The sequence below is a fragment of the Rhineura floridana genome, chromosome 8 (assembly GCF_030035675.1).
Source record: "Rhineura floridana isolate rRhiFlo1 chromosome 8, rRhiFlo1.hap2, whole genome shotgun sequence".
NCBI lineage: Eukaryota > Metazoa > Chordata > Lepidosauria > Squamata > Rhineuridae > Rhineura > Rhineura floridana.
In genome coordinates this window covers 22,317,093-22,335,154 of record NC_084487.1, presented here as the reverse complement: position 1 = coordinate 22,335,154, position 18,062 = coordinate 22,317,093, and the positions used below count along the sequence as shown (strand labels likewise).

Sequence of the window (18,062 nt, the reverse complement as noted above, 5' to 3'; positions counted from 1 at the left end):
GAGACCTGCAGCCCAATTATCTGCAGGTCTACATGTTCCTCACCTTTGGAAGAGAAGAAGCATAGTTGGAAGCAGCTCCCCACTTAAAAGTAATGTTGGAAGGCAGCCTGAGACGGAAGTCTTTCCTAGCTGTGCCTCAGCCCTTCAACAGGAGATGCTGACGATTGAACCTAGGCCCTAATAATGCTAAACATGAGCTCTGTCACTGAGTCGTCCCACAACTTGGGAAAGAGTGGCATGGAACATACGTATTTTTAACTTGACAATTTAACCAGGTCTTTTGGATCATACAACAGGGAGTTCTGCTGTGATTTCCTTTTCCTTCTCTCAACCCAGAGTGCATTAGTTGCCTCAAGTTTCTGGGATTGAGGCTATGAGAAACATGCACAGGCACACAAATATCTAATTCATTCATTTACTGCAAGGCTGTTGTTGCTGTCAGGATCTAACCTAAGAACCAACCCCCTTAAAATGCCCACGTGTCCACATTGCACACTTCTGTCATCTATAGTTGAACAAGACCCAGGGCTCAGGTGGTTGGGGTCGCTGCTACCATGTTGGTGCTTCTAGATTCTTGCAGTCGAAGGAGGCTGTCTCGCGATGCCTGCACCTTTTGCATGGTCTTTAGGGCCCTTGCGGTACTGCCGGTAGAGGTCCTACATTTGCAGTGGTTTGCAAAGAAACAAAAGGGAAGGGTTTGCGATACGTAGTTTAAGAGTGCATTCAGGTTTTCCTCCTCTGCCATTTTATCCCAAACTCTGGTAAAGATCCTGCAGTACAGATCCTGCAGGCAATCTAGAGTGGACAGCACCATCTGGAGTTCTTCTAGGACGTAAGAGGCTTGAGGGACGTTCTCGTGAAACTTGGACGATAATTCTTCAACAGTGAACAAGATGATCAGGTAGATGGTCCTCAGTGGGAGTGTTATCGTATAGTACAAGGCTATTAGCCACGCCTTCCATTCCTGAAAAGCATTGGGGAATATAATTAGAAACATTGGAAGCTGGCTTATGGCTGTCTGACCATGTGTCCCTCAAGCACAGTTTTGTCTCTACACTGACTGGCAGTGGCCCTCCAGAGTTTCAGACAGGAGTCTTTATCAGATTTACGTCGAGATGTCAGGGATCGAATTCAGGATCTTCCGCATGCAAAGCATTTGCTCTACTACTTAGTTATGGCTTTTTCCCATTTAAAGATAGATTTTGAGATTGCAGATGTGATATATACAAGGATGCTTGGCTTTTTCACCATCCCCCTCAGTTCAATCCCCATTTTAACATGAACCTGCATAATTCTCACTTCCCAAAACAATATGCCATGGGTTAGCAACCTCTGGCCCAGATTAGGCCTGCCAGACTTCCCACCCACCCACCTGCCACTTACCTGTTGTCATATAATGTCAAGTGTGGGGCAGGTAAAGAAGTAGTTGCAAAGAAGCAACCAGGAGCCTTAGATTCCATTCCCAATGGTTCCTGTCCAAGTGCGGCTTCCATTCTGCACTGTTCAAATCTGGCATCGAATGCAAGCCGTGCTGCCGGGGTCAGCTCCACTCGGGAGGTCCAGATCAGAGCTCCTGAGTGGATCCAATGTCTGCTAAAAACAGCGGAGCTTGCATTGTGGTATCAAATTCAAACACTGCCAAATATAAGGCGTACTGTGAAAGATATGATCAGGAGCACAATGTAAGAGTCCTGGTCACTCCTCCCCCCCCCCCGTAGCTTGGTTTCAGTGCTGTTTAAATTTGAGGCATGAAGTCTCTCATGCAGTTACTTCAGATTCTGGATTGAATGGTCATATGCTCCTGTCCCTCTTTAGATGGCAATGTACTTCTGCTCATTCTGCTGAGGGAGGCAGGTGGTTGTAGGCGTTTGCCCCAAATCCTGCCCTGATGACACCGCTGCTCCCCTCTCTCTCACACACACAATCACTTACTAACACACACTGTTCTTGGGGCTGATCAAGGAATTATTTCATGCTGACTGAAGACTTTTTTTAAAAGACGGTGCAATTATTTTCTTCCAGCTCAAAGCAAAGGAGAAGAGACAAGAAATGGAAAGAGACAAGCCCTTACCACATAGCAGTTTTCAAGGACCCTTTGGAGACTCTGGCTTGTGCGTCTCAGGTGGCGCCGAGATTGCTTGGAAGCGTAGCGGCGGAGTTTGTCCAGCAAAGAAATAAAACAGACCATGTACCCTTCACTTGCAATCTGCCTCTGCATTTGCTGCCAAGAATCTCCCACGCTACTGTCACAACATGGACTAAGATCAACTGAAATCAAAGAAATATGATTGTCAGGGAAGATGAGAGGTTACAGCAGGCCCCGGGGATCAAATGTGACCCTCAAGGCATCTCTGTCTGGCCCCTGGAGCTCTCCCCAGACCACACCTCTCACTGGCTGGAATGTGTGCTTCAACTCTCATAATGCCTGCTTGCTTCTCTGGATGGAGGACAGAGAAGAGTGTGCAAGTGTATGTGCAGAAACTAGCCTACTGTTGTTGTTATGTGCCCACAAGTGGATTATGACTTATGGCGTCCCTATGAATCAGTGACCTCCAATGGAAACTGTTATAAACCACCCTGTTCAGATTTTGTAAGTTCAGGTCTGTGGCTTCCTTTATGGAATCAATCTATCCCTTGTTTGGTCTTCCTCTTTTTCTACTCCCTTCTGTTTTTCCCAGCATTATTATCTTTTCTAGTGAATCATGTCTTCTCATGATGTGTCCAAAGTATGATATCCTTAGTTGCATCATTTTAGCTTCTAGTGACAGTTCTGGTTTAATTTGTTCTAATACTCAATTATTTGTCTTTTTTGCAGTCCATGGTATCTGCAAAGCTCTCCTCCAACACCACATTTCAAATGAGTTGATTTTTCTCTTACCTGCTTTTTTCACTGTCCAACTTTCACATCCATACATAGAGATAGGGAAAACCATGGTCTGAATGATCCTGACTTTAGTGTTTAGTGATACATCTTTGCATTTGAGGACCTTTTCTAGTTCTCCCATAGCTGCCCTCCCCAGTCCTAGCCTTCTTCTGATTTCTTGACTAGCCTGCTGTGCAAAGGTAAATTTTACATTCATTGCTCCATCAGCTTTTGCTTCTGGCCCTGCCCACCACTGACATGTGGCCCTCGAAAGGTTGCCCAGAAGGGAATGTGGCCTTGCAGCTGAAAAAGGTTCTCTGCCCTTGGGTTATAGCAAGAGCTGGCAGCTGCTCAGTGTTGCAGGTGGCCCCAATTCTTCTTGTGAGATGTTGGGATCCACTGTCAAAAGGCATCTTCATTTCCTTAGACACCTTTGCTAACCATGGACCAGTTGCCATGTGCATCTTGCGCTGCTACGCCAGGGATGGATAATGTTGGTGTCATGCTTAGGGACCATTTGATTCTTCAGAGAGTGGTCTGGGAAAGGGGTTGGGGAGCAAGAAAGTTTTTTGTCTCTTTTTCTTTTTTACCATGGCTGAGAACTTTTGGCACAAAATGCATGGAGCCAAAAGAGGGTGCACTGCTTCACTTTTCATAGAATCATAGAATAGTAGCGTTGGAAGGGCCCTATAAGGCCATCAAGTCCAACCTCCTGCGCAATGCAGGAATCCAAATCAATTTTTCCAGCTACTGTCCCCAGAAATCCCGTGGAAGCCACCAGTTAGTCTGGTTGCCATCCCTTCCTCCCCGTGCCCCAGTGTCCTGGGAATTATGCTATGTCATCACTTACGATCTTGCCAGATGATTTGGGGGAGTGGGGTGGGGCCTGCCAGCCACCAGGAAAAGTTCCCCTTGCTGCTGCAATTACTCCCTCGTTTTACCATATAATCCACCCCCTCTGCAAAATCCCCCAAAATCCCCCTTTCCCATTTTGCTATCTATAAATGGAACAGTGAACTGGGGAGGTCTTTTTAGCTTAGGTCTAGTATTTTCACAGACATTGACTCGCTCACCAGCGGTCAGGATCCATAATTACGTTGCAGTAAAGGTTTCACAGTTAATGGTTTCACAGTGTGTACAAGTACATTACATACAGGTGTATTTTTATATAACATACACATTGCTGGCAAAATAGAACCACCACCAGGGATAAAACACTGAAAGGGAGAATTTTTATGTTGCTTACAGTGTCACAGTGAGCAAGCTTTTATTAGAACTTGGTAAGGTTGCCATTCCTATATGCTTGCAGTCGCTTGGCTAGCCTTGCCCCACGCAGAGGAGATCCCCCTACAAACCCCTCCTGCTTTTATCACTTGTTGTGACAATAAATACCCATGTCAACCAATCTCCTGCCTTACCTCTGGCTGATTCCTGAAGCATATCAGGCACTTTGGGACGACCACAATGGTGAGAGTTGCCGCCAATGCTTTATGGGGAGTATTTTGAGAGAAGCCCAATTTGGAGGTTCCTCCTCAGGCACCGAATTCAGAGGGAAGCCAAAATAGTTTTGATATAAGACTAGCAACATTTTGGGGAGGAGTAGAAGTGGGAGGAGCATGTAGGTATGTTGTGGAAAGATGCTTATGGCTCTCTGTCATGAATATCAAGACCTTGCTTTAGAGATGAAAGATATGTCTAAATCAGGGGTGGGGAACCTCAGCCTGGGGGCCAAAGGTGGCCCCCCAGGCCTCTCTATCTGGCCGTCAGGACTCTCCCCTGGCCACACCCCTCTAACTCCACAAGTCACATGCTTCCCCGGCCCTGCTTTGCCTATCTGGAATGTGTCCTTAAATTCTAATAATGCCTGCCTGAATAGAGGGGTATGAACGTGTGAAATTATTATTACTACTACTACTACTACTACTACTATTATTATTACTACTACTACTACTACTATTACTACTACTATTACTACTACTACTACTATTATTATTACTACTACTATTACTACTACTACTACTATTATTTGCCCTTCACCCTAAGGTCCCAGGGCAGACCGCAACAATTTAAAATACTAGTGTAGAAACTAGCCTGCTGGACAAATGGGTAAAAATTACATTAATTGCTGCATCTGCTTTGCCTCTGTGCCTTTCCATCACTGGCATGTGGCCCCAGTAAGGTTACCCAAAAGAGAATGCAGTCCTTGAGCTGAAAAATGTCCCACCATCACCCCCCAGGGTCGAAATATAGGAAACGTGCCTCAGGGCTCATTCACATGGGAGCTGAAAGACGTAGTAAAGATGCAGCTTTTGCCATCGCAATAGATTTGCAAGATTCACACTTCCTGCTTTCAAATCCACTGTTTTCCATTCACACTAGTCGGCCTTCTGGGAAGGATTGGTGTCGCTGTTTCGTGCCCCCACCCCCAAATCTACATGTTTACTTCCTGCAGTGTATCGCTATTGCTAAGGAAGAAGGGGAAGGGTTTTTTTTGTCAGTGTTTCTTGTCAATTGCACACCTCTCCCTGCTGAAGCTGGACAGCTTTGTGGTGCGGTTGACATGATACTGATGGGGGGGGGAGATAGTTTTCTGTCATTGTTTCTTCTTCTCAATTGCATGCCTTTCCTACTGAAGCCCAGAGCATCTGGGTGCAATTGACATGAAACTAATTGGGGGGGGGAAGAAGGCTATAGCAAAGTCCAGTATAGTAGGACAGAGAGAGAGGTGGAAGTGACTGGTTAAGTTGCCGGAAACAAAATGAAATTCATGGAGAGTTTAGTGGGCGGAGAAAGGGGAATATCTGAAAGTGAGGATCCACCCGCCCAGCAAAAAACGTTGAAGCAAAGCGCCTACATGGAGTAACGCTGCGAAGCGGAGTCGGTTTTTCCTTCATTTTTTGCGTTATCCCTGGATTGGTGTAATGCAGATTTAAAAGGAAAAACTGCTTCCTAGCTTCTGTTTGCCTGCAACGTCATGTGAACCATGCGAATTAAACAGGGATGCAAGTAGCATCCATCTCACAGTAAGTTGTCGTTTGAATGGGCCCTTAGTGTGGTGGCACCTCCTCTGTTTGCACATGTTGTTAAGATCAAATACCACTCTGAACTGTACGTGTGGAGCAAGCGCTCTAGGGAGTTCTTACTTGGTTCTTCATCAGCACGCAGGAGATAGTGATCTGCAATTGCATGGGACCTGTCCAGCACTGTGTCCATGCCAGTCTTGGCCATCTGACCCACACTTGTTCCCATCAACAGGCTCATACTACCAGTCACCAAGGATGCAGTGGTCTTCACACTACCCTGCATGGCGTCTTTGGTCATACAGACCACCCCTGATAATCTGCGGGTTACGGCATTCTTGGCACCTGTGACTTTAGAAGACATCATCTCCTTTGTATCGGAGACAACCTGCAAGAGTCAGAAGGACAGCCATTTTGGATTAAAGCAGCAACCTACATGCTTTTTCAGAGCCAGAACTCCTCCTTAACTATAATCTACAGTGTGGGATTCACTTGTGCTCTCGTTTTTTAAACCACACAGGTCTATTTTTTCCTGCATGTGTACCAGGGAGAAGAGGGCTTCTGGATCTTTAACACGCTCCACATGCACTGAATCTTTAATAGGCTCCACATTTAAAGCAATATCATACCACCATAAACAGGCATGGCTTTTTCCGAAGAATCCACAATTCTGAGAGAGGTTTAACAATCAATCCCTCTTTTCCAGGGGACTCTGGGAACTCTAGCTCTGTGAGGGGAACAGAGGTCTCCTAATAACTCTCAGCACCCTTAATAAACTACAGCTCCCAGGATTCATGGGGGAAGTCATGACTGCTTAAAAGTTTAATGGTGCTTTAAAATATATATTGCAGATGGGGTCATAGTTTCATTGCAGATGGGATGTTTTTGGTAGGCACAGCTTGTCATGTGAGGGGGGAGAACCATGGAAGGTGCTTACTTCAGCTCAGGGTCTGCGGACTCTGACCTAGCTCCTTATTCTGAACACACTAATCTGCTCACAGACTACCTGAAGCCTTGACTGTACCTCTCCTTGTTGCCTGCTTGTCTACTAGTACTTCCGTCACTGTCAAGTAGCTGAACATACAAACAGTTGGCCAGGACTGGTCCAGGAGGCGTTTGTGCCTCCCCAAGGAGCTGGTCACTCCACCTTCTGGAGACCTGTCTTACATGTTTGCTCATTTCTGGAAGACAGACAATATCTACCTGATCAGCCGTCTGTTGAAGGATGGGCAGTTTCTCTTCCATTGTGTCTAAGCCCCGACAGGCATACTTGTTTGCTGTTGCAACTAATGAGAGAGAACAAGACACTGTGGGTTGGGTGTGTTTTTTTTGCTTTGTTTTGGTCAAGAGTTATTTTCAATATCATTAACAGGTCTGGGTTATGGGTTATGGTCTGCGATACCAAAAATCCTGTATTCATACATGAACGTTTTGCAAAGATTACAAAATACCTGCAGGATATGCCTTATCCCAAAGCGTAATTGGGAGCCCCCCCCCCAAGAATTTTGTGGCAGTGGTGGCTGGTGGCTCCATGTCAGTGAGGCAATGGAATCCCCTCTAGATTTTTGGTCTAAATTTTCACGGAGCTGTCCAAGATAGTGAAGCATCTTGGACAACTCCTTAAAAGTTCACACTAAAACCTGGAGCGAATTCCACTACCCACTGACATGGAGTCACCAACCACCACTGTTTTGCAGCTTAAGATGGAGCAGCATATGTCCCCCCAACACACAACCAGCATCTTAAGTCAAGGTATATAGTTCCCAAGGCGGTCAGGTTATTTTGGCACCTGAGACAAAGAAGTTCACAAGTATCTCTCCTGCTCCCTGGCATTAAAAATACATCAATAAAAAAAAAAACATTTGATGCCCTTTCGTGACATCCAAAATCAGTTGCTGGAGGCAGCCAGCATACTCTGCCCAGTGGTAAGGCTGGCTATAGTAATTGGTTCTATAAGGCAGGGGCCACAACTGAAAAGATTCTACCCTCTGTTCTAACTAGCCTCACATCCAGGATGGAAAGGTGTGTGAGCAAGGGTATGTATTCTCTTCAGAACTATTGGTTTTACGTATATGCAAATATATGCAGAATTAATCAGTGCATCAGTCAGCTAGAGCTTATACATATTTAATCAATCCAGCGGATGAAATGTATACAATTAATTGACCGAGAGATAGAGGGACAGACATTTATGATTATAAAAGAGGCCAGAAAAATACTAATTCCGCGTCTGGCAGAAATTACCCTTGGCATGCATGTTGAAAAGAAACATGTGTATAGCGTATGGGTTGTGGGTAGTGATCTTTCATAATACAGTTCTTGGAAAAAAAAAAAACAATTGCCTATCTCCAACCTTACAAAGTGGAAGATTCACACACACACAAAATCTTCATCCTGCGAGGTTCCAGGAAAAGGTTAACTGCTCCCTCTAGAGGAAAGCATCAGACTTTTGCATCTCATTTTATTGGCACCTTCAACATTGCATGGGATTTAAAAGACATCCTCTCCCCACAATCAGGTTAAGGGTGAGTTCTCTGATCTTTTTTTAAAAAATGGTGGGATTTAGCACTCTAAAAGGAGAGTACCATTGCATTGATAAACTATGGGGAAGTGGAGCACTTAAAGCTTCTTGTCATGCTACATTTGCACTGTGGAAGACCTTGCATCCTACCTCATTCTTCTGCCATGAAGATATGCCCAAGACTAGAGTCTGGGGCAAGTGATCTGTGTTACTTGCCTTGGATGCCAGGTTTGGCATGCACCAGGCTTAGAGTATGGACATCAGAGGTACAGCCACAGCTTAGCGGTAGAGCATCTCCTTTGCATGCAGAAAGTCCCAGGTTCAATCCCCCAGCATCTCTAGGTAGGACTGGGAATGTCCCCCATCTGAAATCCTGGAGAGCCACGCCAGTCAGTGTAGACAATACTAAGCTAAATGGACCCAGGGGTCTGACTCAGTGTGAGGTGGTTTCTTATGTCCCTATTTACTCAACAGCTGAAGAAAATATTACAAGTTGTTCATCTTCACCTCGAAAGCTGGCAACAGAGAACTGTGTGAGCAACAGGGATGGGGGAGAAATTTGATTTGATTTACGTTTATATCTGAATTTATCAAATTTGCAGTTTCTGAAACAATATGAGAACAGGAACACAGCCATCCTTCAAAATTTGCACTCATCCAAATGTTGCGCTGCATTTCTCCTACCAAGCAATGTTTACAAAAATGCATATTTTAGGAGAAAGTGTGCATAAAAATGAATATGTAAGTGGAAGTAACATACAAAACCACATTGTAATAGGATAAAATGCTTGCAAAAATGTGTAGCTTAGTCAAAACTGCATACAAAAATGTGTTTGGTAGGAGAAATTTGCACTAAAATGCTAAAGAATTTTCATAAGTTTTTTTAAAAAAAAAATCACAAATGGCTGCAGAACTGAATTTAAGATTCAGAACCGAAACTGACAGATCTTTCCATCCATAGTGAGCAGTGCTGTCTTAATGTCAGGATTGCATTTTTATTTTGCAGGGAAATTTTACAAATCTTATATGGACAGTATAGCAAAATCCTCTCCCCCCCCCCCGCCCAGTGTGGCACCTGTTGCAGAGAGAATGAGGGTGCCTTTCACTGTCAGACCTAGAGTTTGCTATATAGAAGGCACGCTTGGACTCCTATTCTGAACAGAGCAACATTTGCCACAACAGGGAATACCTTATGCCTACACCTGGTGCAATCCAACTTGTGAAATGGGGTTCAAATGGAATTGAACTGATGGAGGGGGAGTGCCCAAGATGCCCTGCTACTTGGCTCCCCCTTCTAATTTAAGCAGCTGCTGGGGGAGGGGGTTAACCCTTTCCTCCCCAGCTGCAGCCCCGCTGAAAAACACAGCCATGAAGCTGCTATTAGCCCAAGAGTGGAAGCCTCAGTGGATGCCAATGAATGGTTCCCTCCCAAGCCAAACAATGCTTTGTACGGAGGGGATTTTTGTTGTGACCATGTCAGAGAAGGGAAAGAGTTAATCCCTCCCCCCTCCTGTTGTGCTGTGGTCCTGACCCTGCTCGGGTCTCCCCATGGCTGCTAGTGCTAGTTAAATAAGAAAAATAGAGCATGCTAAATATTCTCATATATTTAAAATTAGTGTCTGTTTTGGCTCTAACACACCACCCTGTTTCTGAAGCTGCCGTAGGACAGGCCATTGCAGGGAAAACAAAGACAGCTTAAAGGAGGTGGAGGAGAAGGGTCCGTCAAGTGTAAATGACTGTGTGCCTCCATTGTATGTTGCTCAAGCAGCTATTATTTGTGTGAAGAGCAAGGGTATAAGAAACATGCAGTGATGTCCACACGCTGCACTAGTCCTCATTGCCAATGCGTGGAGGACTCCGAAGCCTAGAGATGCTTTATGAAGTCATTCTGCATGTGACGGTTGGAATTTGAGGAGGACTGTAGGCTGACTCAACAAGAAGAATTCCTTTTAATCTCTTCCTAGCTCCTTGCATTTAGAATGCACCCAAGACACAGCCCTCTGACTCGGTTTTACTCACGCTGAGGTTCGAGGGTAGTCAAAAGTGGTTGTGCCCTGCTGACTGCAGCTCCTGTGAGGGTCTTCATGCTTTTCTCTGCCCCATCGCACACAGTCTGAAGGTAGGAGCTTTTTCTCTTGATGGAGGTGTAGTTTGAAGACACCAGGTCACAGAAGGAGCAAACCAAGGGAAGGCTGCCAACTCTCTTTAAGATATTCTGCCATGGAAACCGAAGAAAAGTTGCACCAACTTGCAAATGGCATAGCAGACATTTTTTCCAATCTGAATAGGACACTCACATACAGTATACAGCGCCTCCTTCCTCCAAGCCTCTTTCAGTCATGTGTTTAATGCAGTCGGGAGCAGTAGTGTAGTGGCAAATTCCGAAGTGCAGGGTCCCTTCGTGATAGGCACGCCACACCCCTCACAGCCATGCCCCCTTTTCCAATTTCCCTGATCTCTGTTGCTCTCCCTGTCATTTCACAAGTCCACATTCCACCACAACAGACGTTCCTAGAAGCCAACCAGCATGACAAGAGAGGCTGTGTGTTGGCTACTGAGAAGAGTCTTCTCAGTGAATGATGCACCTCCTTTAATTCTGATTGGCTCCAATTGGCATGAAAGGACAAAGACTCTTCTCAGTGGCTAACACACTCCCTTTTCATGGTGATTGGCTCATACATAGGGACCTGGCTGGTAATCTGCTCCCAAAAAAGTACCGGGACTTTGACCCCCCCTATGACCCTGGATGACTACACCCCTGGTTGGGAGGGAGGGAAGCTCTGGGGGAATGGAGGAAGTAGCAGAGGCATGCAGGTAGCAAAGCAAGCCTGACTCTGTTTTAGTGGTAGGTGAGCAGGCTTCTCCCCATCCCACAGTGGTAAAGTAGTGGCAAGAGAGTTCAATTCTGCTGGAGTCTGCTTCCGCAGTGCGTTCCCTGTTGGAAGCATGCTGGAGAAGCAGATCCCTGCAGCCTGCAGGATTGAATCAGCTGGTGAGTGCAGGATTTAATCTTGCTGGGGTCCACTTCTCTAGTATGCTCCCTGTGGGGAACATGTTGGCTAAGCAGACCCTTCCACTCTTCTCACCCGATGCTCTGCCTCCTGACAGCCTTGGATTGCTCTAGGTGATCTGCCCCAACTCAGGTTGTTCTAAGGCTATCTCAGCCTGACTCAGCCCAAACCCAGACACCCCCAGTCAACCTGTCCAGAGGCCCCAGAGTCAGCCTGATTTGGTTTGGGATTCAGCTGAATCCAGTGCACAGTCCTTGGATTTTGTACATATTTCCCCTGTAAAATACAAATTTTTCAATGCATTTCCCCCTTAAAATATGCATTGGATATGTATTTTTTAAAACACAAAGTTCATATTTTGGGGGATTGAGACAACACTACAAAACCTGGAGAAATGGGTAATCTGACTGATGCTTGTGTGCCCATGTGCAAGCAAGTTTGGGAACACTATATCAGGCTAGTTCACTGCAAAAAGTGGAAGACGAATCCTGCCTCTATCCCTGTTTGCAAGTTACAATGGTGACACCAGCAAGGGGATAATGAGAGAGCAAGAGGGAACGTAGGCCAGCAAGAACAGGAAGAAGAAAGCAATTGCCAACAGATCCTCAGACAGAGACGCAGTATGCCAACAAACTTGAATGCACAATTACCTCTTCCTCAAAACTTTCTTCAGAGGTCTCTGAAGACATAACACTCGGTTCTGGCTTCTTAATAGACATGATAGGTTCACTGGCCACTGGACACAAAGAGAAAAGAAAGTGAGTGAGTCAGAGGACAATTATGGCCTAATTAACGGTCATAAATAGATCTGATGGTGCCTGGCTGTTGCCAGTAGGAGCAGACGATGGGATACCCACTCAGCCATGAAACTCAATGGGTGACTCTAGGCCAGTCATTATCTTTCAGGATGACCTACCCCACAGGGTTGTTGTGAGGATGAAATGGGGATGGGGAAGAAGAGCCCTGCATGCTGCCTTGAGCAACTTGGAAGGAAGGTGGAATATTATTGTAGCAAGCAAATCGACAATAAGCCAACAGGCCATGCCGTGTTATGAGCTTCATTTTTTCTATGGATAAAGACATTTTAAAGCACTCAGACTCTATCTCAGCTTTCACAAACACCTCCGGCACCACTGGCAGGCTCCTGTATGCTGCAGCTTTCCCCCTTCTGAATGTTAAAGAGATGAAGGCAGTGGCACAATGGAGTGGCCAGTGGCAGAGACCCAGGTTCAAATGCCCACTCAGCCATGAAGCTCACTAGATGACCTTGGGCCAGTGGCTATTCCCCAGTCTACCTCACAGGGTTGTCGTGAACAAAGAGGGAGAGAAGCCATGTGTGCTGCACTGAGCTCCTTGGAGGAAGGACAGACTATAAATGTATAAAGGGTGTATTATCTGACTGAATCTCCGAGGTAGGTATAAGGAGGGCCGTCACTCAGTGGCAGAGCATCTGCCTTGCATGCAGAAGGTCTCAGGTTCAATCCTCGGCATCTCCAGGAAAAGGCTAGGAGAAACTCCCTGCTTGAAATCTCAGAGAGTCAGTGCTGGTCAGCATAGACTGTACTGAGATCGATCGATCGAAAGATCATTGGTCTGTGCTAGTATAAGGCAGTTCCTAATGTCCACTTTGCAGTGGGAGTGGGCAGGATCTGTGGCTCTGTGTTCCCCAACCTCAAAGTAGCCTTCTGGTAAAAACTAGTGGCCGACCAGGTTCTTAAACCAAACATGATCGGTTCCCGGGTCTTCTCTCAATGGTTTTACCCAGACTCACCAGCAGAGACGATCCGTTGTCTTCCCCCCCAAGGCAACAACTAGTTTGGAATTGGAGGAGGAGGGCTGAATCATTCCATTGGGCTTATTTGTCACGCTGACAACTCACTAATGTTAACATTTTGAGCATTTCCCATTAGAGGAGGAATCTCAGGAAGATCCTTCCGCTGCCATGTTTTCAAAACATCATCCCCAGAGTAGATGAGGATGGATACAGGCAAGACGATTGTGTTTTACCAATGACTGAGATGGGGGGAAACCATCAGGATGGCAAGCGAGAGGAGTTCCCATTGTTTCTTCAGTCTGATAAGCAGTGAAGTGGAAAGCAATGCCAACCAATCAGGCTGCACATGTAAATTAGTTTCATTATGATTGCTTGTCCAGTTGGATTCAGCAGTGGTTATTAAGGCTGCAATCATAACTTGCTTGGGAGTCAGACCGGCTAAATCCACTGAGGGCTTATTACTAGAACTATAAGAGCTCTATTGCAGAGGTGGGGAAACTTTGGCCCTCCAGATGTTGCTGAACGACAACTCCCATCATCCCTGGTCATTGGCTATGCTTGCTGGAGCTGATGGGAGTTGTAGTTTGGTAACATCTGGAGGGCCAAAGGCTAACCCACACCTGCTCTACTGGATCAAACCAAAGGCCTAGATTAGTCTACCATCTGGTTTCCTGTAGTGGCCAGCAAGATGCCTATGAGAAGCAGGACATGAGTGCAACAGCTCTGTCTTGGGGCAGTTTAGTGTGCACCCAAGTGCTGCTCCTGCAGGTAAGTTTTGTGCTGTGTCCACATGACTTCATCCTCATCAGATCTTATGAGCCAAGCTACGTGAATGAAGGGAGGGTTTATAAGGGAGTAGGTATCTTCTGCCTGCACTAGATGCCCCTCCACAAGCTTCCATCCTTATGCCTTCATAGACGGAATGGCAGTACCCATTGTTTATATGCCAAAGGTCCTTAGATTCCATCCCTGGTTTGGATCCAGCCCACTGCTGCATAAAGTAGACAGATAAATGGATAAATGGTCTGATCTGATAATATACCTCATATGCTCATATGGATTCACAGTGTTTAAAATCAAAGCGCTGCTACTATAATCCAATTGGTTTTACATTTGTCAAGGCTGTTGTAGATGTGAAATACAGTCCATGTTTAATCTGGTTTCCAAACCCTTGAGCTCGTTGTGGTTTTCTGAAATTTCTAAGTATGAAGAATGGATTCTCAATGTCCCATCAAAAAAACTCTCATGGTTCAGCATTACATCACGCCAGAAGTAAATATAACAATGAAGGTCCTGCCATTCAAAACATCACACTTGAAATGCATTTTTTATTACATTATCTTCTTCTGAGGAGATCAGGGCAGCATGCGCGGTTCTTCTTCTGCTGCCCCTGTTATCCTCAAAACTTCCCTGTGAGGTAGGTTTGGTTGAGATACTACACAGTGATTGGCCTAAGGTAACCCTGTGAGCTTCATGGCTGAGTAATGTCTCCCCAGACCTCCTCCCATACTCTGTCCACTACACCACAGCCATTTGGAAAGCCTTTGATTTAAAATATCCCAAAGTCCATTTTAGAAACCCTCCATTTCCTGCAAACCTAAAGTTCTGATATATGCTGGAATCCCTTGGGCAAAACACTGACAGTCTGGAGGCAAAGTTTGTCCATTTTGATTATTTTTAGATGGCTTGTATTCACTGCATTTTCATGATATTGCCTTAGGTGGGCCATGCCCTCAAAATAATTTCATAATTATGAATGTCTCAGGCTATGGTCTGAAGGCATATGAGGCCACCACCTTGCTAAAGCTAAGCAGGTCTGGGTCTGGTCAGTGCCTGGATGGGAGACCGCCTGGGAACCACATGTATGCCGCCTTGGGTTCCATGGTGAAAGAAAGGTGGGGTATAAATATAACAAATAAATAATAAATAAATATATGAACTTGTCCTTGGTGATGTGTTTGTACATAGTTCTTTATTGGTGGATCTGACTATAATCCAATTGGTTTTACATTTTTTCTAAAGCTGCTGTAGATGTGAAATACTTAATCTGTTTAATCTGGTTTCCAAACCCTTGAGCTGACTGTGGTCAGTTCAGCACAGTTGATTCTTTGTCCAACAACATATTTAAATTTCATACAGCATGTTGTAGCTTATAAGATGCCACCAGAGGGCCAAAGAACCATGCTTGTTTTAAAAACTGGGTAAACAGTACAAGCACTTATGCTTGCTCTGTACATTGAGCTACATCCCTTCCATAAATCATGAGAGCCTGTCATGTGGCCCTCCACGCCTCTCTATCTGGCCCTTGGAACTCTCCCCAGGCCACACCCCTTGCTAACCCCCCCCCATGTTTTTGCCTGGCTGTAATGTGTTCTTGAACTTTGATCATGCTTCTTGCTTCCCTGCATGAAGAATAGAAAGGGGGGCCATGTGGCCCTCAGAAGATTGCCCAGAAAGGAATGCAGCCTTTGGGATAAAAACGGTTCCCATGTCTGTCCGAAGGTAAATCTTTCTGTCTGTCAGACATGGCTACTTGTTGTTCTCTCATTGTGTAGATCACACAGCTATTAAGCCACTCACTCTTTCTAGAAAACGCCTCAGAACTGCTGATGCTGACTTAGTGAATACTGCCCGATGAATCCTGTTGAAGTCTTTTGTTCAGTTTAGAATGGAGCCCACCTGCTCTTTGATTGGCTCTAAATCACGTGGATTCATGATGTCAACAAAGTTTCCATTCCAAAGAGTCCTTCCCACACCCCAATGGAAAACTTCTATATAGCTGTCAGAGCTTGGAAAAGTTACTTTTTAAAATGACAACTCCCATCAGCCCCAGCCAGTATGGCCACTGGACTGGGCTGAAGGGAGTTGTAGTTCAAAAAAGTAACTTTTCCAAGCTCTGAGCAGTCTTATGGAACTCATAACCACAAGTTGTAAGACAGTAAGACAGTAAGGTTTCTATGTTCACCTTAGCAGCTCAACAGATCAGACAGAATTTCAGTGTACAACATGGGGGTCCCATGTGTTGGAAACCATGCGTGCTAAAATATATTCCTATACTGTTTGCATTTTTGTGATGTCCAATGGTTTCTAACAAATAAATTTGACTGACGGAAGCTTAGATGGCTTGGGGGGGATGGGAATTGGGCAAATTCTTGGAGAATATGTCTATTAACTATGTTAGCTAACTCTGTATTCAGATGTAGTGCATATCTACCAAAAGCAGGAAAGAGACAACAGGATAAGGCTGTTGTCTTCATACTATACCTTGCTTATGTGCTTCCAAGAGACATGCTGGTTGTTGATGGAAGTGAAATACTGGGACAAATGGACTGTTGTCTAGTCTAACAGGTCTGTTGTTATTATATTCTCCACATGACCTAACAAATGTCTTTAGGACTGTAGCATTAGTATCTGACAATAAGGGTGTTAAAGGTACACAAGAGCATCCCTGTTTGCATCTGGTTACCCATTCTGGGAACAGGTTGCTGGACTAAACGGGCCACTGGCCTGATCCAGCAGGGCTCTTAGATTCTTATCTGTTAAATTACTAGAAGGGGTTTCCCTCTCACAAAGCAACAACTTCCCAGCACCCTTAACGAACTACAGTTCCTATGATTCTTTGGGGGGAGTCACATGCTTTAAATATGCATTGGATGTGCTTTAAATGTATGGTGTGGATCAGAAACATAGAGTTAGAGGGAGTCTTGTAGGTCTGGTCCAACTCTCTGCCCAGTGTGGAAAATCCAGAGCAAGAGCATCCCCAACAGATGGCTGCCAGCTTCTGCCTGAACACCTCCAGTGAGGAAGGAAGAAGCCCATCACTCCTCTAAATAACTGGCTCCATTACTGAACTGCTCGGACTGTCAAGAAGTACCTCCGAATGTTCATTCACAATCTACCTACTTTGTAGCTTAAGGCCATCAAAACTATTTTAAAAAAACATTACCCACCCTCTTAACTAGAGAAAAGCTTTTGAGGCACCTTATAAATGCAAACATATAATAATGAAAACAAGGCAATAAGAATATAAACAGTGCATACAATTGGAGCCGAGCTGATAGAATACAGTAGCAAAATGGTAAAATCAGCAGATAGCTTCATCAGAATTAGAAAATGCTTGGACAAATCAAAACGTTTTCACACAATGTTATCAAAAGGCCACTCAGAGGGTGGCACAAAAATATACCATAAACAGGTTACCACAAATGATAATGCATTTCGTTAGAGCATATCTGACGGGGACATCTGAGGAACTCAGATGCTGATCTTAGTAATATCAGTGATATTTATACCTGATGGAGCACTAGTGGAGTGAGCAAAATTCTCAGGAAAAATCATCATAGCAATAGCCCTGCGCAGTTTACGTAACTTTGCTCCTAGATTTAAAGATTGCAAGAGGAGCAAATTGGTTATGCATGTACTGAAAAGTTTGCAGCTGACAACTTTGCAAAGCATTTGTATATATCCACACATTCCCCAAACACAGCTAAGCATCTCAGCTCAGGATTTTTTCTTCTCCTCGGAAGAAGAAAGTTTGTTTCTTGCTTCTGGGTAGGAGGCCAGAACAAAAGAGTGGGGCACAGAATACCAATATTTGGTTTCAGAAATTCTGATCCACCTGATGGGGCAGAGCAAGAACAACATCTAAGCGAATCAAGACAATATGGCAGGTCAGTTGGTGGACCTTGGCCAGATCTGGTGTTTAGTTTTCCATCTGTTCAGACCGTAATACTGGTCGCCTAACAGGACATAGGAACAGAGGAAGCTGCCCTATGTCAGACCATTTGTCAATCTTGCTCAGTATTATGTACAACGACCGGCAGAGACTCTCCAAGGTTTCAGGCAGGGAGTCTCTCCCCGTCCTACCTGGAGA

General features: G+C 45.1%; 1 protein-coding gene across 1 annotated transcript; it reads right to left on the bottom strand.

Annotated features, from left to right (window-relative positions):
* Nucleotides 1–529: 529 nt before the first annotated feature.
* Nucleotides 530–17,530, bottom strand: LOC133363083 (perilipin-3-like). Its single transcript, XM_061582107.1, has 7 exons — nt 17,482–17,530; nt 12,066–12,151; nt 10,424–10,619; nt 7,087–7,169; nt 6,007–6,271; nt 2,072–2,268; nt 530–964 (listed from the first exon to the last, which is right to left on the bottom strand). The coding sequence occupies exons 1-7, from the start codon at nt 17,528–17,530 to the stop codon at nt 530–532; spliced, it is 1,311 nt and encodes a 436-aa protein (XP_061438091.1).
* Between the last annotated feature and the right edge of the window lie 532 nt (nt 17,531–18,062).